This window comes from Solanum tuberosum, unplaced genomic scaffold, assembly GCF_000226075.1.
Source record: "Solanum tuberosum cultivar DM 1-3 516 R44 unplaced genomic scaffold, SolTub_3.0 scf00674, whole genome shotgun sequence".
NCBI classification, from domain to species: Eukaryota; Viridiplantae; Streptophyta; class Magnoliopsida; order Solanales; family Solanaceae; genus Solanum; species Solanum tuberosum.
Genome location: NW_006239591.1, coordinates 73,841 through 95,998, shown reverse-complemented (window position 1 = coordinate 95,998; position 22,158 = coordinate 73,841). Strand labels below are relative to the sequence as shown.

At 33.2% G+C, this 22,158-nt stretch overlaps 1 protein-coding gene and 1 pseudogene across 1 annotated transcript; one reads left to right on the top strand and one right to left on the bottom strand.

Moving 5' to 3' along the window:
• Positions 1 to 2,172, top strand: part of LOC102594439 (histidine-containing phosphotransfer protein 4-like) — a 15,199-nt pseudogene extending 13,027 nt beyond the window's left edge.
• A 15,779-nt stretch (positions 2,173 to 17,951) lies between these two features.
• On the bottom strand, positions 17,952 to 21,846 carry LOC102592794 (short-chain-enoyl-CoA hydratase). Its single transcript, XM_006366674.2, has 3 exons — positions 21,273 to 21,846; positions 19,327 to 19,609; positions 17,952 to 18,272 (listed from the first exon to the last, which is right to left on the bottom strand). Exons 1-3 carry the CDS (start codon positions 21,680 to 21,682, stop codon positions 18,168 to 18,170), a joined length of 798 nt encoding a protein of 265 aa, XP_006366736.1. The 5' UTR covers positions 21,683 to 21,846; the 3' UTR covers positions 17,952 to 18,167.
• Between the last annotated feature and the right edge of the window lie 312 nt (positions 21,847 to 22,158).

Sequence of the window (22,158 nt, the reverse complement as noted above, 5' to 3'; positions counted from 1 at the left end):
ATATAATGCCCTTCATGGCCTCAATTTACAATAATACGATATTCCAACATTATACAACAACTTCACCAATGCCTTCATGGCTACAATTCACAATAATACCACACAAGAATATGATATAACACTTCCACCAAAGGTGGATTTAACCTACCAACAACAATCAATTCAATAAGGAGAGTTCAAGCTTTCTTACCATAATCCAAAGCAATAGCCAAAATCACCAAAATTCAAACAATCACCAATATTTCACCCATAAGTCTTACCACCCTTAATTCACCCATTATCAACAATTAATCATGAATAAACATTAAACAACCCAAGAGATATCAATACAATTCACTTTACACCTAATTCCATCAACTTTGAATTTATAGAAAAAGACCCACTTCATAAGCAAATTTAGGAGTTTAGGGAAAACATGGGTTCTTCAAGGAATTCCATATGAAATCATTCTAAAAACATTAATCAAACATTAATTCATCAATATAATGGCTTAGAAAACGTTTTGCCAATGAACCCATGCTTAGATTTAGAATTTGAGATTTTTGTCCTTTGAAACATTTTTGTAACCCTTTTGATTGGACTCCTTGAAAGAAAGATTGACCAAGGATCAAGGGTCACCATACCTCTCTTGAAGAATCCACTCGAAATTTGATGAAGAACTCACCAATTCCAAGCCCTAGCTCTTCTTCTTCTTCTTCTCTTCTATGAACTAGAGAGTTTTTGGAGAGAGAATGATTTTGGAAATTCTAATTTGAAGAATGAAGTTATAACCCTCATTTAAATGTTCTAATATACCTAAAATAATAAAAACTTCTTAAAATAAATGCCCAAACATTTAATTAGCCAAGGGGGAAATTTACCAACCCACACTTGACTTGGCCGGCTTTGGACAACTTTTTCAGTGCCCAATGACGTTTGACTTCAAACTCAACCAAACTGACCTATAAACTCATTTCAAACATGTATACAATTTTATCAACTACTAACACGCACGTGAAGCTCTAATTATCTTATTTCATTTTGAGGGGTGTTACAACCACGTACCAGTACACTAACAGTTATGGTTTGGGTTCCTTGAGAGAACCATTGACTTGACATAATTGTGTATTATTGAGAATGTGAAATTGTACATTGATTTTGAAATGATGACTAATATTGTACACGTTCGGTATATGCCTATTTTTTTTAATGTTGTGGTTATTTGCATGTGTTTTACTTATTGGAATAGCCGCGTGATCCTACCAGTACACTGTGGTAGTGTACTGATACTGCACTTGCTTTTTCTTTGTTGAGTACAAGGCATCTTCAGGCGGCTATTGACAAACCTCGCTTATAAGATCAGTGATCAATTGAATTCAAGGGTGAACCAGTTCTTTTGGCTGCCATAAGTTCTCTTTTTGTTTATGTCCACATCTTCGGACTTAGACTAGTGCTTTAGGTTTCTTGTGTTAGTTTGGGGTTGTACCCCTTCTTGTTTAGACTTACGGTTCTTGTTGGAGTTTTGGTACATTGACTTTCAGGTTTTAGGGAGTTTTTCCGCAATGTTTTGTTAGTCGTTGTTAGATCTTTTGGAGTTAATGGGAACTCTACTTTATTCTTGCATTTAAACCTACTTCTGTATCTTTAAATGCCTTAGTTTTTGGTTGAGTTGTTCAGTTTGGGGTTGTAGTAATGGTTCTCCCACATGAGGGTTAGTGTGGGTGCCAATCACGACAGTCTGGGTCGTGAAAACTGACTTATCTAGAATTTACTTAAATATGGTTCTTTACTTGTCGACATTTTTATCGAGACAAAAAATATATCATAAACTATTCACGCATCACTAAATTGTACACTAGTCATATTTTGTCGAGGCATATATTCTACTCTTTTCAGACCTCATCGTGACATTATGTGATTAATTTTTTCCTTTATTTTAATTTCTTCATAAATTAAAGCAGATGCAAGAGAACTTTTCAGCAATTAAAGAGAGAATATGTGGTATCCAGAAAGAAGCTAGAAGTTTATTTTCAGGTAGTAGCAAATATACTCTAATTATTTATTCTAATTAATTAATTAATTAAAATGAGTGTGATGAAATTTGTTACTGTATATATGCAACATGCAAGACAAGCTGGCCCAACTGAAACGGCGTCGTATCCCCAAAGTAACTCTGTTAGGGATATAATCTAAGTGACTCAAGATGCAAGTTAAAATTCCTTGTTACACGTAATAATAAAGGGAAGGATTTGTATTAGCATTAGTTAGAGTTTATTAATTAGAGTTGCACCTTATAATATGTTATGGAAGCATATATATACAGAATCTGTGAGTTTAACATTTGAAAAGTAAGGCCCATATATTACTTTTCCACAACTTTCGCATATAGCTTCCATAATTAAATTAATTACTCTTCTTAACTAAAGTTTCCATAATTACTAATCGTATCTATATTTTTAAGTTGCTACAACGGTGATCGGTTGTACAATTCTTTTTTCTTCAAAGTTTTATACAAAATTGAATTCAAATTTTTGAAACCTGTGGCGGTAATCTCTGCTAGAAAAAGGTATAAAATCCTTTAATTCACGGAATATTAGCTCATTAGACTTTCCTACTAGTTATATCTTCTTCGTACAACCCAATTGATTTCATCTTCGTACATCCAATCGAATCTTGGCGGCAACTCACTTTTCTCGGCTAGAAACATATATTTGATTTGCATTGATTCGTGTTTTTGATTTGCATTCATGTAGATGAAGAACTTGAAAAAACAGAGCAATTGAACTGATTTGTATATCTAATTGTATAAATTTTCCATTAATAATTGGAGTTTCATTCTAACAGATGTTTGCAATTGTATTTTAATGAACCGAGAATTAACTACTTTTTATCCGTGATTGTATAATTACTCCATTGATAATTGGAGTTTTGGTTGAAGAATCTGTTTTCAGTTGTATTTGAATTGATCGAGATAAACGACTTGATATCTGCAATTTGAGAACTTAAATGTATAAAAATAGAAATCAATTGTAAAATCTACTGTAGTTTATGTCAAATTATATACATTCATAATTGTATAAATATATCCATCAATGATTGTTTATAGATTTGTATGTTTTGTATATGTATAATTTTACATTATTTGTAGAATCGTATAAGTTAGTGTTTATATGTGTATAATTAGACTTGATGGGATTTGTGTTTGTATGTGTATAATTGATTGTTGGTTGGAAATTATGTGGAAAAGTTGTCTGTATAAGTTAACTAGTTACATTTGTAGTTGTATAATTGACATAAATTTGATTGGTGGACTTGTATAATTTGATTGTAGACTTGTATATTTTGTATATGTATAATTTTACATTATTTATTTTGTGGAAAAATTGTCTGTTGAATGTGTGTTTGTATATTTTTGAATTCCTATTTGTATATGTATACATGAGTTATTTCTATTTGTACATGAATGTCTTCCATCGGTATTTTGTTAATATATTCTGAAAAATGGGATGATGCAAATTGTTACATTGACTACGTTATCGATGGGGTAGTTTTTAGAGAAAATGCGTTTACGAATATATGAATTTTTACAAACAACAAACCTCAAGAGTACATGTGAAAACAACAAATATACAACAGTGGATCTGAACTTGAAGAGTTTATACAAATAATATTATACAATTTGAATAACAATTATTATACAACTATGGGTACAGATTTGACCCAAACCAAACCCAAATACAAAGAAATATAGTAAAATGTAATTTATTTGAAATACTAAAATGAGATTTCCTTTTTCCTCATAAATATACAATTGAATTCGTATATACAAATATGGATTTGTATGAAAATATACAATAAATTATAGATCCAAACTTCAAAGCTTATACAAATAATTTTATACAAATTACCTCAATTATTTCTCCATCTTCATCTTTAGATATAAAAATCTGAAAAATAAAAAAATGATATACAAATACAAATCGGAAAATGATGAAATTGCAAAAAAGAAAAAATGTAAAGAGAATTTAACTGTAAAACAATTACCTATAAATCAGGAATCACGATTGGGAGGGAATGAATAAAAATTTCAAAATTTCAAAATTTCAAATCAATTTGATTGAGAGAATAAAGGAGAAAATAAGGTGTAACGATCTGATTTCCATCGTTATGAAAGAGCCAATGGAAAAAGAATTGGGGTCAGAAACTTTTTCGTAGTAATTGGATTTTCTCAACCTAGTTCAGATTTGGACGAAATTGGAGTCATTAAGGTGTAGGGAAATCTGGTAACAATTGGGTGAATCATTTATGATTTTGATCACATGAGTAATTAGATAACTTGTTAAGGAATCTGTACGACTTTACGGAATTGAATTCGGGCGAGTAGAGCTCCCGAAATCGATCTTAGCGTAAAGGGTATTCATTGAACGTCGTGGGTTAGAGGTGTACTGTGAAATGAGAATTTTGGAATTCTTGAAATAAATCTCTATCTCGAGAATGCCGCTTTGGCGGGGTGGTGACTGCTGTGGCGGGCCCGACGCGAATAAAAGTAGTTAATAAGCCCCTAAACGACCTCATTATGCACTTTTTGACTTTTAGAGCTAAGGAACGACCCCCAGGCGACTCATACTCGTTTTTCACCATTCTTGAGGCTAAAGGTAAGCTTTTCACTCCCCGGATCCATTTTTTCGATCCGTAGAACGTACTAGAATGGGTGAATATTGATGGAGGAGGGGTTTGTTATAGATTATATGGTGGAAACAACCCTAATTTGGATAATTGGCATTATGGGTTTGATTTAAGGTTAATAGAATGGTTAATATTTTGGGTAATTAGTAATTGTTTATTGATTCCCGTATTATATTGATTGTTTGTAGACCAAGGACAAGCGGAACGAATCCGGAAAGGGAAGGATCAAGTTTGTTGGGGTTTCAAGCTTGTTTCGAGGTAGGTGATGGTTATGATTTCATGATTGAGTGATATATGTTTGTTCTAGCTTCATTATGATGCATGTATGTATGCGAATGTTGCATTGTTGACCACACTAATTGTATGAGTATGAACGAATAACTATATGCCATGAATCACTTTTTGATTGTATGATTATTGAGAATATACTTGTGATTTTGATTGTGGTGTGTTGAATGGATCGGTTGCCACATTCCGACATAACTAACTTGGATCGGTTGCCACGTTCCGGCATAACTAACTTGGATCGGTTGCCACGTTCCGGCATAACTATGGGATCGGTTACCTCGTTCTGACATAATTATGGGATCGGATACCACGTTCCGGTATGCTAACTGTTTGGGGATGGGTCCATGAGAGGGCCATTGAATTGAATTCCGTGAGAGGACCAGTGAATTGTGTTGTGTATCTACTTGTGATGAGTTCATTCATATCTAATGATGATTGATATTGGAAGACGGTATGCTGCTCTAAATTAATATAACTGTGTTATGTGAAAATCGTGAAGTTGTTCATTGCTCGTATATGTTGATGATAATGTATATGTTTGATTTGTTCATGTGATTATATTGTTGTATTGACTAATGTATGTTACACTTAGTGGGATAGCTGCGTGATCCTACCAGTACATGGTGGTTGTGTACTGATACTACACTTGCTCTTATTTTTGTTGATTACATGGCATCTTCCGGTGGCTATTGACAGACCTCAGTTAGAAGATCAGTGATTGCCGATTCGAATTTAAGGGTGAGCCAGTTCTTCCGAGCAGCCTTGAGTTCTCTTTTTGTCTAGTCCATCCTATTCGGACTTAGACTAGTTCTGTAGATGATTTTCTCGTTTAGACTTATGAATCTTGTTAGAGTTTTGGTACATTGACTTTCAGGTCCTAAGGGTTGAATTTCCGCATTGTTAGTTTATTAATGTTAGACTTTTGTTAGAGTTTATGGGAACTCTATATCTTTCCTTAGTATTTCCTGCTTTCGTGTACTTAAATGCCTTAGTTTTGGTTTAGTTGTTTGATTTGAGTTGTAGTAGTTGTTCTCCCATTGGAGGGTTTGTGTGGGTGTCAATCATGACGGTCTGCGTCGTGACAAAGTTGGTATCAGAGCCCTAGGTTCGTTGATCTCAGTGTACCAAAACAAGTCTAGTAGAGTCTTGCGGAACGGTACGAAGACGCCCGTACTTTTCTTCGAGAGTCTATAGGACTTAGGAAAAACTCACTTCTTTCTACTCATTCGTGCTATGACTTGAATCCAATTGGTATCTTGGTGATACAAATTGGTATCTTTCCTCCTTCACTCCATGGTCTAAGCTAGAGCAACAACAACGGTAAGACCATCACTAGCAAGAGAGGATTGGTATAGACTACCGACAATTGAATAGGGTCACCATTCAGAACAAGTATCCATTGCCTCAGATAGATGACCTTTTGACCAATTGCAATGTGCATCTAGTTTTCTCTAAGATTGATTTAAGGTCTGGTACCATCGGTTAAAGATTGAGGCGGTTAAGAATTGGGTTCGACAAAGTTCTATGATTGAAATTAGTAGTTTTGTGGGTGCCAATCACGACGGTGTAGATCGTGACATAAGGGAAAGTGATTGAAGAGAGAGAATGGACCCATTTTATATAAGGAAAAGAGTGTTGTACACGATTATACATTTAAGAAGAACTGGAAAACGTAATTACCGAGATTAAATGGTTGTGAATGGTAATATAAACAAACATTAGCTATGGTACATAATTAAGTAGTATAAGTTTGCTTACCTACGTAATTTTTCTTATTACTTTTGACTGATTTTTTTTCCTTTTATAGCATGAAAAGTTCGGCCCAAAGAACTACATTTGGGCTTAGATGAGTTATGTTCTAGTCCGACCGGTTCGATTTTAAAAGTGTTATTTAAAAAAGGGAAAATTGTATGAAATAACAAACTATTAATTTAAATTAAATGTTATAGCTATAGTTTATTTTAATTGTAATTCGCAACAAACATCCCCTTTTTTGTTCATCTGATTCGGTATACAATTAGCCATTTTATACATTTCGGTATAAAATGTGTTTGTGTTTGTATAAAGCGAGAGAAAAACGTATATACAAATACAAATACAAATACATATACATATATTTTCGTCCTATGCACTTATAATTATACAAATACAGATCTTATTATACAAATTACAATGTATAAAATGAATTTATACAAAATTGGACAATTTGTATAAAATTGGATGTTTGTAGCGAATTATACAAATCAAAAGCTCTAATAGCAAACATAAAATTTGCTATGGAGCGCAATTATGCAAACTATAATTATAAAATACAAATATGATTTTTATATTTGCTATATGTGAAAGTTACTCTTTAAAAAATTAGAAGACATTTAATCTATTTAAAAATAGGCTAATATAACCCAAATTTAATTATACAAAACTTTGCTGAAATATTTTGTTTTTATTTGATATTCATATTATATAACGTCATAATAAAAAAAAGCAACTTTCACATATAGCAAACGCAAAATTCATATTTGTATGCTATAGCAAAGTTTGCATAATTGCGCTCCATAGCAAACATAAATATGTATATTTCGCTATACATATACAAAAGAAAGCAGTTGTATAATCTGCTTTGGTATAAATATACAAAAAGATCAATTGTATAAAGTGAGAGAGACGAGTGATAGAGCGAGATCTGGGAGAAGGGAGAGAGGGGAATGAAAAAATATGTATATATACAATTTTCTCTCGCTTTATACAAACACAAACACACTTTATACACTTGCATTTGTATAAAAAATGAGAGAGGCGAGGGAGAGAACGAGAGTGGCGAGCGAGATTCACTAGGAGAGAGGTGAAATAGCAACAGTTTGCTATGAGGTACAATTAAATCAAACTATATTTATTGCATTTAATTTGAATTAATAGTTTGCTATTATATACAATTTTCCTTAAAAAAAATTAAATACTCAAAACATTATGTAATAAATTAAAATCCATTTGATACCTCTTCAACTACAATATATAAAAAAATTAAAGCAATATATCTGTAACTATCAATTCTTCACATTTTACCCAAATTGTCTTAGCTATGAAAAAAACAAAATTAAAAAGAGAATGACTCACCATGGTTCACGTTATAAGTGTATCATTACAAACAAAAATAGACACACAACTCAACACTTGTTAAAACATATTTTGTAACGTAAACATCAGTTACACTAAAATTAAAGAAAAGGTAAAGTCGCCCATGTGAAAGAAAGAAAAAGAAGAAAAGCTAAAAAGGAAAGAGGACAAATTAAAGATTGTTCATGTGTTATGTGTTATTATTACAAGTGAAAATATAAATATTCATTTAAATAAAATATATATAAAAAAACACTTATTAAAACATTTTTGTAACTTAAAGGTCCGTTGAAAACGAAAATACTTATATGGAAGAAAGAAAACAAAGAAGAGTATAAAAAATGACAAATCAAAGGTTATTCATAATTTATGTGTTATTTTTTATTACAAATAAAAATACAAATATGCAATAAAAATACATAATAAGGAAACATTTGTTAAAACATTTTTTTGTTATGTAAAAATTTGTTACACAAAAGTTCCGAAAATGTTAAATAAAGTCACACCCGTGGAAGAAAGAAAATTTAAGAAGAGCTAAAAAAAGATAAAATAATATATATTTATTTATACGTATTTAAGCATGAATATTGTATTCTTAAATAGACTCGATTATGCTAACATTAACACTCTGTTTGGATCATTGTTACCCATTATATTGTATTGTATCGTTACTATACCTACAAGGTTTGTTTTGATTGTTACTTAAAATATATTGTATTGTTAAATTTTGTTGTTACGTAACAATGAAAACCTCTATTTTATGGAACAACCGATTTGGTGTGTTTCCATTGTTGCTTAATTTCTTTTTCCAATTATATCTTTACATAATATTTCAAAATATTATTTTACCCTTTACCTTATATTATTTAATTCTAGTCAAACCTCCAACCCTAGAATAATTAAGGATATTTTAGTAAATTTATAAATTACAATACAGTACGATACAATCAAACCAAACAATTAAAATGTTATTAAACAACAACAAACAATACAATCTAGCCAAATATTGTATCTACCATACAGTACAGTACAATAGAGTACAATATAATACATTATGAAACAATGGGTAACACAATGATCCAAACAGAGTGTAATACACCGTATTTTATGAGAGCACATATCTATATTTTTGTTTTTATTTCAATTAGTTTCAGTTTTTTATTAACAGACTTTATTCCTAAGTCCTCCTTAAATAATTTGATTTTAAAAAAAAAATGAAATATCATAATGTATCAACAGTTTCACAAGGAAGGTAAATATTTTTTAAAAAAAAATACAACTAATAATTAAACTATAAAGGGATAAGCTTGCACTACACAAAACATTTATACTTATAAATAATTTAATTTCGTCAAAAAAGTATCAAAATAAAGCATATAAATATAATATTTAAAACCTCAAGGGAGGTAAGTTCTATGAATACAAATATGGAAGGATGTTTATGACATTAATTGTGTAATCTAGTCATTATTAAATTAATAAAAAAGAATCTTTGACTATTTCATATATTAATGTATTTGAAAATTTCATAATCAATGATTGATTACTAATAATTAAAGTGTTGCAAAATGAAATATATAATTGACAATAATTATGTTTATTTTATTTTATTTTATTCATCATTTATTTATTAATTTTCTAAAATAAATTATAAGTCAAAAGTAAAATATCATTTTTTTGAATATTCATGTTTTGAGTTGATTCTTTTTATGATTTTTTTAAAAGTAAAGATAAAGTTACTTACATTAAAAAGTAAAAAAGTAAAAATTGTAATAAGTAAAAATAATTTATGCAAGTAGAGAAATACTTGTGACAGATAAATATTAATAAATATGACAATTTTATTTATTTATTTATTTCATAAGTCAAGAACAAAATATCATGTTTGCATACTTATTTTTTGAGTTGAACCTTTTTATGATTTTTACAAAATGAAGTTAAAGTTACTTAAATTTATTATTATTTAAAAAAAAGAACTAACAAAATACTAAGGATTGTTATTAGTAAATATAATTTATGAAAACAAAGAAACACATGTAATAGATAAATGTTTGATAAAATGACAATTTTATTTATTTTCTACCTCTAACTGATGAATACTAATGGATATGACAATTTCATCTATTTATTTATTTTCTAAAAAAAAGTCATAAATCAAAACTAAAACATCATATTTTGAGTTGATTCTTGTCATGATTTTTTAAAAGAATGAAGTTAAAGCTACTTAATTTTAAAAAAGAAAAAAAGAAGAAATATAAAAAATGTATTTATGCAAATAAGGAAATACTTATAGCCGGTGAATATTAACATATATGATAATTTCATTTATTTTCTTAAAAGGGCATACATCCCAAGTAAATATCATGTTGAGTTTATCATTTTTATAATTTTAAAAAAATGAAGTTAAATTTCATTTGTCTATTTGTTTTCTAAACAAAGTTATAAATTAAAAGTAAAATATTATTTTTTGAATATTTAAATTTTGAGTTGATCCTTTTTATGATTTTAAAAAAAATAATAATGAAGTTAGAGTTACTTAATTTTAAAAATAAAAATAATAAAATATTAAGAAGTTATATTTTATATCATGATAATAAACTTATGCTCTTAAATTTGTTCGTTATTATCTCTAATTCTCGGCTAACCTTTTGGTGTTTAAATATAAGTTTTTCTTTACATATTATTAGAGTCGTATATTTTTACGAACAATTTTTTAATTCTCTCTCCAATTCTCGCTCAACTTGCATTTTTTATCGGCATCATGGGATAAATCACCATTCAGTTTCTTATAAATAATGTTAGGATGGATCGGCTCATCCTCAGAATTAAAAATTAAAAGACAAAACAAAGTCATTTTATTTCCGTGACACATCTACTCGACTTGTAAGTTCTCCGATTATTTCTATCACAACTCTAGTAGCCAAGAGTTGATATCTCATTCTAACTTAAGATTCTTATGGTTCTTGAGTGCAGGAGAGTCATGAATTGAGGGTTTTGTCGACTCTTTGATCTTAGAAAAGAACGGTGATTTTCTTTTCCAGCGATTTCGGTAAGTATCATTGGTACAAATCCATTTTATTAATTGATTTATTGATATTTTTAGGCAGAGTAAAAATATCATTCTAACCTAAGATTCTTGTGGTTCTTGAGTGCAGGAGAAATAAGAATGGAAGGGTTTTGTCGATTCGTTGATCTTAAAAATGGACGGTGATTTTCTTTTCCGATGATTTTAGTAAGTATTAGTGGTACATAGCCATTTTATTAATTAATTGATTGATATTTTTAGCCAAAATTGAAATCTCATTCTAACTTAAGATTCTTGTGATTCTTCAGTGTAAGAGAATCAGAAATGGACGATATCTGCGCACTCTTTGATCTTAGAAATGGATAACAATTTCTCATCGGCAGAGAGACTAGTGGCTGAGACAGTAGGGGAAGAGATGAAGGAGGAGAGGGTGGCGATGAATACAAATAATCCGCAAGAAGTAGAGATGGATACAAAGAATCCCCAAGAGACGGAGGTGGATATGGATTTCTCATTCTCAAAGAAGGAAAATAATGACCTAGTTGATTAAAGTGAACATCCTGGTTACCATGCAAGGACTCATGCCAACCAAATTCTGGCCTTTTCCTTGCACTAGGACTGTTTTCATACTGTTGGTTCAGAGGGGAACTAATGAAGGAGATGTCTGAGAGAACCTTGGTAGAGAAGATGGGGAAGAGGCAGAGAGAACAATGGCTAAGATGGTGGGGGAAGAGATGAAAGAGGAGGGGACGCAAGTGGCGGAGGTGGATATCGATTTCTCGTGGAAGGCGCAATGGGGGAAGAGACAAAGAAGGATAGGGCAGAGGTGGATATTGATTTCTCATCGGCGAAGGGAATGGTAACAGGGAAGGTGGATGAAGAGATGAAGGAGGAGGAGGCGGATGGGGATACAAATAATCCGGTAGAGAAGGAACGCTCTGGTAATCATTCACCCCGTAACTCCAATCTTGCCTGAATTGGGACGACGGTGGTGAATGATAGATCGTCATATACGTACCAAAGTGTTCCTCGTCTTCCACCTCGATCAGATTATTTGAATCCATATACATAGTCTTGTCCTTTGTCTCCACTCCATCTTCTCCGCCATTGTGTCCTTCGCCGATGGAAAATCGATATCCACCTTTGTCCCCTCCTTCATCGTCTCTTCCCCCACCGTGCCCTCTGCCGATGAGAAATTGGTATCCACCTCCGCCTTCTGTGGATTCTTGGCATCCATTTGCGTCTCCTCCTCCTTCATCTCGTGCCCCACCATCTCACCATGGTTTTATTTGTCTCCTCCCTCACCTTCTCATCCAAGGTTCCCTTCGACACCTCCTTCATTAGTTCCCTCTCTGAACCAACGCTATAAAAGCAGTATTGGTGCAAAAAAATACCAAAATTTGGCTGGCGTGATTCCTTGCATGGTAATAAGGATGTTCACTTTAAACAACCAAGTCATTATTTTCCTCTATTGACAGTTTAAAATTTCAATGCTCTTTCGAGTTGAGAATCACGAGGAAGAGATAATTAGAAAATCAAAGGCATAAGCAGCGATAAAGGAAATCACATAATAGGATTTTGGAGAAGACTAAAAAAATAGCTTCTCGTATAAAGAGTCATGGGTCAATTAGCACATCACATATGTTTGGCAAAAGAATTGTCCCTTTGCTAAGTCGTTACATGTTGAAGAAGTCGTCATCATTTCTTTGCGGAGGATGAAGAAGTGGTGACATGAAAGAAAACCAGTTTAATTCTATATTTATTTCCAGCCAAATGATTGTTTGATCATTATATGTTACAATTGTTTTATGTTGGATTAGTTATCTATTATCTGCTTTGCTAGAGATTTTAATTTTCAAGCAAACTAGTTAGTCAAAATTATTATTTTGTTTAGAATGCTTCTACAATATTACAGGTCACACTATATGCTTTGTTATTTTGTTTTATAATGATTCTGATAATTTAATCCATAACATTGACCAAGCATTATGAGTTTTTTTTTCCTAAACATATATAATACACTGATTAATTAATATAATGATGATCTGATTAATTTATTCCCTTTCCTCATTAAATTTATATATATATATATATATATATATATATACATTCATTCTATGTAATTAAAAATAGTCATGTCATGGAGTTTTAAATGTTACATGTGAAACTTTAGAATATTGTCATGAACTTTTAGTCGTAAAATTCAAACTCCATAATATTAACTATTTCTTAAATATACAAAGCTAAAAAGTGACTAGATATCTCAACCTAGAATTTCTTAAATATAGTAAGCTAAAAAGTGATTAGATGTCTCAACCTGGAATTAGGGGCGGAGGCATCATATACTTAAGGGGTTCATCCGAACCCCCTTCAACGGAAAAAATTACTATTTATACATGGTTAAAATTATTTTTTAGATATGTATAATAGATTTCGAACACCCTTTCACTAGTTCGTGTGTTTACTTCTCAGATTTTAAACCCCCTTATTAAAAATTCTGGTTCCACCACTGTGCTACACTATAAAATTTGACACAACATCATTAAGAGCATCAAAAGCGAAGCCCTCCTCACTAAAGAGATTCATAATATCTTTCATAGGATGACAAGTATAAGATTCAGATGGGTGCAAGTGTAAAGATCCAAGATTGGTTCAATTCTCATATCAAATAGTAGATGTACCATGTTTAGATTTTTCATCACAAATGTTGTTCAATACTATCCTTATTTAGTAGCATGTGTTTTCAGGCTTGAGAAACATTTTTATAGTACCAGAGATATAATCTATTTCTTACAATATTTATTTTAAAGAATTGAACCACAAGTTATTTTGTGTACTATACCTCCACCATAGTTTAGGACATGAGGCTTGTGAAAATATAAACCATGAATCTAAAATCAATATTCTCTTTCTCCTATGGAAGACAATTTTTTTTATCCATTTTGACTAGTATTTACTCTTTCCCACTCTTTAATTTAAAAAAAATAAAATTACTCTTACCCAATTTCTTGTTGCTCTAGAAAAACTTTACAAAAGTCCTGTATAATTCCTCAACAACACATATAGCTAGGGAGAGTAATAGCAGACAATACATAAATACGCATGCTTTGAAGAACACTAATAAAGAGAACTTATTTACCATTATAAGATATCATTTTTCCTTATTCAAGCTTGAAGCTTTTCTTTAACTTTGCCAATCAACTCAGCGTAATGTTCTTTTCTTTTTCTAATATGAGTAATAGAATAGGTAAGGGGGACTTCTTTGCTGGTAGATAGATGCGCTTAATTAGTTACCTGAATTAAAGAGGACTCTTGAATAAGTTGACTTCGCCCTAAATATTTCATAGGGAGAGAACCCCTAACAATTCATGTACATTATTCCACCTGAGAAGAAATGATTGAAGCAGCACTTTGATGTAAATAATAAAAGTCTTATCTTTATTTAGTTTCTGACCTGATTGCTTTTCATACTCTTGTAAAATAGTCATAATTTTTCTTAAGGAGTAACTATGAGTATAAGCAAAGATAATTGTATCATCTGCAAATGCTAAATGATTAAGATTAATACTCGACTTAAGCATGTCAAAAGATGATGATGTTGGTTAGCCCCCAGTCCTTTAGTAAGGATGTCAGCAGGTTGCATTGTGGTGCAAAGGTACTTGGGACTAATGAAGTTGGATTTCACCTTTTCTCGAATGAAGTGGCAATCAATGTCTATGTGCTTTGTGCGTTCATGAAAGACTGGATTTTCAGCTATTTGTATAGCTGATTTGTTATCTGTAAACACCTTGATTGGACCAATAACTAGAAAATTCAGTTCAGCAAGTAGCCCTGCCAACCATACCAATTCAGCTGCAAGAGCTACTAGGCTTCTATACTCTGCTTCAGCAGAGCTTCTACTAATTAACAGTTTGCTGTTTTTTGGGCTTCTAGGAGATCAAGAATCACCAAGCTTTACTATATATTCTGTTACTGATCTTCGTGTGTTGGGACATGAGGCCCAGTCTGAGTCACAATATCTAGTGAGCTTAGTGAGACCGGTTCCCTTTTAAGCAAACTTCCAAGGCCTGGGGATTCTTTTGACATATCTCACAATCCTCACGGAAACCTCCCAATGTGAGGTTTTAGGATGTTGCATAAATTGACTTAATACATGCACACTAAAGGAAATATCAGGTCTGGTAATTGTCAAATACAGTAGCTTCCCAATCAGCCTTTGGCATGTTGTGATATCTTCTAACTATGAATCAACAATATTACCAATGTGTTGATCATACTCCACACTTGTTAGCTTTTGATTGAATTCTAAAGGAGTACTTGCAACCTTTGCTCCACTTAATCAAGCTTCTGAAATGAGTTGCAAGGAATATTTCCTTTGATTCAGTAATATCCCTTCCTTTGACTTCAACACCTCCATCCCCAAGAAGTATTCAAGATTTCCCAAGTCTTTCATCTTAAAGTTCTTATGCAGTGTAACTTTTGCCTCTTGAATCATTTAAGAGTTATTTCCAGTGATCAAGAGATCATCAGTGTACCTAAAAGTATACACTAAAATCACAACTATGTCATCTCATTCCTTTATAATGAACAAGGAGTGGTCATGGACACTTTGAGAGTAACCTGCTGATAGTAGTGCTTCAGTAAGCTTGATGTTCCATTATCTTGATGCCTGCTTGAGACCATAGAGTGACTTCCTCAGCTTACATACTTTATTCTCTCCCTTCGCATGTAGATGTCTTCAACTAAATCACCTTGTAAGAAGGCATTGTTGACATCCATTTGGGAAAGGTCCTAGCCATGTGAAGCTGCTAGACTGAGGAATGGTTCTGATGGTAACCATTTTTGCAACTGGAGAGAAAGTGTCATGATAATTAAGGTCTTCCTTCTGAGTGTATCCTTTTGCAACTAGTCTAACCTTGTACCTTTCCACCTCACCATTGGACTTGTATTTGATCTTGTATACCCATTTTGAACCAATTGCCTTCTCACCTGGTGGTATGTCAACAATGGCCCAAGTATATCATTGTCTTCTAAGGCTAGGATTTCTTGCTGCATGGCATCCATCCACAACTTGTCTTGAGATGCTTCCTGAAAAGATTGAGGTTCTATAGTTGCTGAAAAAGCATGTAAGTAGGACTTATATCCTGGGGATATATTGTCATAACAAACATGGTTAGTATTGGAATGGGGATTAGATTTCTTGGGCACAACAAAGTCTTTGAGCCACACAAGTGGTTTGCAGGATTTGTGTGTCTTCCTTGGACCAACATTCACTAAAGGCATCTCCTGTATGACATGTGCAGGAGAGTCAACAGAAGGACACAGGTCTGATATTTGCAAGTCATCATTCAGACATGGATCTTGAGTGGAAGCATCATCTATATGATCTGTGAAGGGTAAAAACAAGGGATAGGGACCCTCATTGTGAGATTTCAAGTCCTTTAAAAGGAAATACCCCCTCTTTGAATACAACATCCCTACTGATAAACACACTCTACCAAAATTTTGATTCAATAAATATATATACAAGTATTGACACCTCTTAGAACAAGTTGAATATTTAGTCTAGTGGTTAAGGGGTTACGAAAATTCCATGAGGTTGCGAGTTCAAGCCCAACTAGCCTCCTAATTATTTTTTTATTACAAACACCAACACTGGATTCTGCAACACTGCAACTTCTTTAACGGTGACCTACATTCTGAGATAATAGAATCATAAGGTGGTTTGACATGGTCTAAGATGTCAGATGAGTCTGTTTCGATCATAAGGTTGCGAGTTCAAGCCCAACTAGCCTCCTAATTATTTTTTTATTACAAACACCAACACTGGATTCTGCAACACTGCAACTTCTTTAACGGTGACCTACATTCTGAGATAATAGAATCATAAGGTGGTTTGACATGGTCTAAGATGTCAGATGAGTCTCGTTTCGACCTCATAAGGTTCGTCGGAGTTCAAGCCCAACTAGCCTCCTAATTATTTTTTTATTACAAACACCAACACTGGATTCTGCAACACTGCAACTTCTTTAACGGTGACCTACATTCTGAGATAATAGAATCATAAGGTGGTTTGACATGGTCTAAGATGTCAGATGAGTCTGTTTCGATCTCAAGGGGGCCAACTTTAAGAGAGTTTGCTAAAATTAGGCCAGTGTGGAAGGCTTCGATTTCGGTTATTGTATGATTATGAGCCGTACTCTTATTTGAGAAACTTGAAACCCAATTGCCCGTATGATTCCGGATAACTCCACCTATACCAACAGTCTTACCCACCTGGTAAAAAGCTCCATCGACATTAAGTTAAAATATGCCAGAAGGTGGGTGGAGCCATTTGATAAGAATGGTTCTATTGCTATAACTATCCTGGTTATCAGTACATAATTTAAACTCAAGAGTGCGGTTTCTGATTACCTGGATGAGAACAAGATCAGATTTGTTTCTAAAGATGTTGTTGTTACGATTTAGCCAATTATGGCAGAGCGCAAAAGCAAAGAAAACCTCCCAGGAATAATGGTTGCTGTGCCGAGGGATGTTACGATTTTAAAGGGTATAGATCCAGTTATTGTTAGTAGTTATTGGGAGGGTAGAGAAATTTAGGCCAATATTAAGCCAACATTTTTTGGCAATGCAGCAACGTAGGAAAATTGTTCTATGTATTCATTATCAGTCTTACAGATAGGGCAATGAGGATTAGGAGAAATGTCAATATGATGAAGACAATTCTTTGTGGGTAGCTTATCGTAAGAGCAAAGCGAAAGGAAGAATTTGATCTTGTTGAGAGTATTAATTTCCCAAACCCAGGATGAGGAGAAAGCGTTTGAAGGAGAAAGCCAAAGATATTATAGCATGTAAAGTAAAAAATGAAGACAGGAATGTAACATAGTAGACTATGATTGTCACTTGCTAACATCATCACCACTCAACTGAAGTTACAATAACATTTTTAACTGTGTGTTCTATTAAACCATTGCAGTGTAAAATCAGACTAATCGGAGCAACATTTCACTTTTTGATAAAACCTGTGTTAGACTAGTTTATTTCAAAAGCAGAAAAAAAATTACACATGATAAATCTATAATTTTGATGAAGGTTTGCTTGTATTCCGTCCTGCAATGAACTCTTGCATTTTCTTAAAGTAATCCTTGCCCATTCCATCGTAATACTCGTGAGCCCTCTCCTGGAAATGACAATAACGCACCCACATGAGTGGAATAGACCACATACATTGCAAATAACCCATGTTCTGCCAGAACTTCAAATTGCATGTAATGCGACAACAAGGTGGTTGCACGATTTGAACTAGTTCATTCATTAGTTTCTAAATATTTGACACCACAGGCAGTAGCTGGACAGGTTAACAATGAAGAACAAATGACTTCATAAAGAACCTCAACGCATCTAAAAGAAGAACTATTAAAAGATTTAAGTGGATCACTTAAGTTGGAGATTACTCGGATATTCAACATTAGGCAAGTTACTGCATTTAAGAATACGGGCAAGGGAATGGCCATGCCAGAGACTTGTACTCTCTCCATTTAATTTTTATGGAACTTAAGACTGCACAGAGTTGTAGAAAAAAGACTTTAGGAACTTGGATCTTAAACACCCCATGACCTTTTTGTGGCTATAAATCAGGTCACTGAGAAGAAAATGAGAAAGAAATTTATAAGTTATTTATTTTTCCAATATATAAAGATTCTTTTGGGCATAATAAAAAAGAAAGTGTTACATAACTGGAACGGATGTACTATTATTTTGTCAATCTTGATGTTAGACTATGATCAGAATCTTAATGCATGATTTAGGATTAGCTTTTGAAAGGTCGAAGCACCTCAATTAATTTCTCCATTTTCCGATCTCAATCTCTTCTTTTTCATGCATCTTTTAAAGGGTGCAAGGTACCTGAATTGTTTTGCTCCTATCTCAATCTCCGCTATCTTGATTCTTCAGGTTCATAACTGGTCTTTCGTAAGGTCTTTTTTTTCTTTTGGTGAGAGGATTGGAGGCTGGCTGGGGCTATTGGTACTAGGAAGAGAGTGATAAGGGCTTTCATAGAAAGTATTAGCCTTTCTTTCTAATTGCTATTTGCATCTAAAACACAAGCAATGCATGAATGGGATCTCTTTCAATATAGTCGTTAGATTATAGATACTAGAAATAGATCATAAGCAAAAAAGTTGAACAAGATGCACAATTAGCTGGTAAAGCATAACAAGAACAGATGTCATTACCTTCTCAAGAGCAAGGGCTCGGGTCAAGTCATGTTTGAACCCATCATTGATAACTGCCTTGTACCTCAAAACCAAGTCTTGGTTGTTCTTGATGATGGCTTCTGCAATTTGCCTAGCTTTGTTCAAAAGTTCATTTCTGTCAACAACATAATTTACCAAGCCCCATCTCTCAGCTTGTTCTGCGTTGATAGGTGTTGCAGTTAAGGACACTTCACGAGCTCGGTTGGGTCCAATAATGCGAGATAGTTTCTGTGATAGACCCCAAGAAGGAAATATCCCAAACCTGCAACACAAAAGCGAAGACACTCTCATCAGAAATCATCTGGAAACACAGGGTGTTTGACATTAATACCACATAACTTGTATTTCTGTTTTGTGTTCTAAGTTCGATTGAGTTAGCTCAAGACTCAAGTAGGACAGGAATACCGTGATGGATTATAACTACAGGTAAATCAGGTTTTTAAGGAGTTGATGGCCCTAATCAACTTGATACCATAAAGGATGAAGGGAACTCTCTGGACTCAATAGAATTTTCAGCTTAGTAAGTTCTACAGAGAAGGACTTTGTCTAATTTTTATAGCTGCTTTCATGGCATGACTAATGATTGGTCAAATCCACAGATTTCATTTTAGATCTTGCAACCAATAAGCTTAAAATTTAATACAATTTTACAAGGAAAATAAAATCAAATCTGAAGCTGAGGCCCCATCCATACCTTACAAATCAAGTTCAATAAGGTTAAATATCAAAACAGAGTACTACTTAAGATACAACAGTCAGTGAAATTTTGCAGGAAGACAAACACCTATCTGGAGTAACCTGTGCTCTTACCAAATAAAGCTATTAATGAAAAGCACAAAAACTCCATTTCAAACTGAGCTCAAAGAACTCACATGTTTAGAAGATGAAAGTTGCGAGATGAGGATGTTGAGGTGATGTGTGGGCTTACTAGGAGTGATGAAGATTAGGAAAGAAGATTCTCGGACAAGGTAGGAGTCGTCTCCGTGGTGAACAAGATGAGGGAAGCAGGGTTGAGATAGTTTTGGCATGTTAAGATGGGAAATATGGATGCCCCAGTGAGGAGGTGTTAGAGGTTGGCATAGGCAGGCATCAGGAGCGGTAGATACAGATGGGGAGGTAATTAGACATGTTAGTTCGTAGTTGAGCATTCTGTCGCTTTCTTGCATGATAGGCTTGGTGGTCGCACTTGGACCTCCTTTCTTAACAGTGGTAATAGCACTATTCTTGTAGGTTCTTCATTCCTCCCTATGTCATGTACTGCTCTTTATTTCACATGATTTCCTTATTGTTTTCATTTCTGTATTCCTTTTTTCAAACTGCTTGGATACGCTTTGTTTTAAGCTGTGGCGCTACCAGAAACAGTCTCTATATCTCTACGAGGATGTTGCATCTTTTTTTTTTTGGATAGGAGAGCTGGACTAGTTTTATTGACACATAAGAATTGAGATGCACAGTAGGGAGATATTCATTGAGCCTACTCGCCTTGAAAAGTTTACTAGCTAAGAGTCAAGCTAAAATCAATATCAATACCTCAAATATACCATGACTGGGTAATAGAGCTCAAATCTTAAAAATCAAAACCATCTAGCTTCAACCGTACCATTATCCAAATAAATCTTAAAAAATCTAAAACCAACCAGCTTCAACCGTACGATTATCCAAATAAATCTTAAAAGAATTGTTATATTATTTCTTCAATCAACGCTAACATCACAACATACACATAACCACACATCTTTAGAAAGCTCAAATCCTAAGAATCAACACCATCCAGTTTCAACAGTACCACTATCCAAGAACCTCGAAAATTTGATCATATGTTTTCTTCATCAATAAAGTGGAAGCATAAATAGAAATACCCAAATACATAATTACTGTAGATATCGCGAGAGCAAAAGATGAATTCGGATGAAATAAAGACAAACCTAGCATGAGTATCCAAAAATTTAGCATCTTTGGAGGCAACCAAGATATCACAAGCGAGAGAAATCTCAAAACCACCAGTAACAGCAAATCCAGCAACAGCCCCAATAATTGGCTTCCTACATCGCTCCATTTGGAACACCGGATCAATCTCCATATCCCTGAAGTCACCCTTAAACACGTCCTCCGCCGCCGTCAGGTCAATACCGGAGCAGAACGATCGACCCGATCCGGTGAGTATAATGACCCGAACCGAATCATCTGCGTCCAGAGACTTGAAAATTCGAGCAAGATCGGTCATCATTGACTTAGTGAGAGAATTCAGGGAGTTTGGTCGGTTGATTGTGATACACGCAACCCCGCCGGGTTCGTGAGTAACCAGTATAAGCTTTTCCGGTGATGATTTCTCCATGTTATTGATTCTACTCGATCTCAAATCAAATGTATCAGGTATGTAATGGCTGTATAATGGAAATGATGGGTATATGTTAAGAAATTGCCATGGGTGTGTGTGCCATATCCATCATGCAGTCGTGTCTAAATTAACCATCAACGGCGTAATGACAAAAATGATCAAAAGAAGGTAGGAACGTAGAAAGTCTCCTTTGAATTGACTTTAAAAAAAATATTTATTTTAAAATTTTTTACTTAAGTATTTAGATAAATGTGTTGCAATTGAAAAAAAATTGTTAATGTGTTTAACAAATAAGTGTCGTTAAACTTTTTAAAAATTAAAATATCTGAAATACATTATAAAAAGTTGATTAATTTAAAGTTATTATTTTTTAAAAAAAAATTAAAACAAAAATAATTTATATTTCAATTCAATTACAATAACATATTATTTAGGTTAATTTTATATGCACAATTTATTTTAAATTTTAAAAA

What these genes read in the sequence shown, in the direction of transcription:
- LOC102592794 (XM_006366674.2), bottom strand. Translation starts at nt 21,682, where the DNA reads ATGGAGAAATCATCACCGGAAAAGCTTATACTGGTTACTCACGAACCC. An exon ending in TTTTTGGATACTCATGCTAG is followed by an intron (nt 19,610 to 21,272) that starts GTTTGTCTTTAT and finishes TTTGTGTTGCAG; the next exon opens with GTTTGGGATATTTCCTTCTT. An exon ending in GAGCCCTTGCTCTTGAGAAG is followed by an intron (nt 18,273 to 19,326) that starts GTAATGACATCT and finishes TGTCATTTCCAG; the next exon opens with GAGAGGGCTCACGAGTATTA.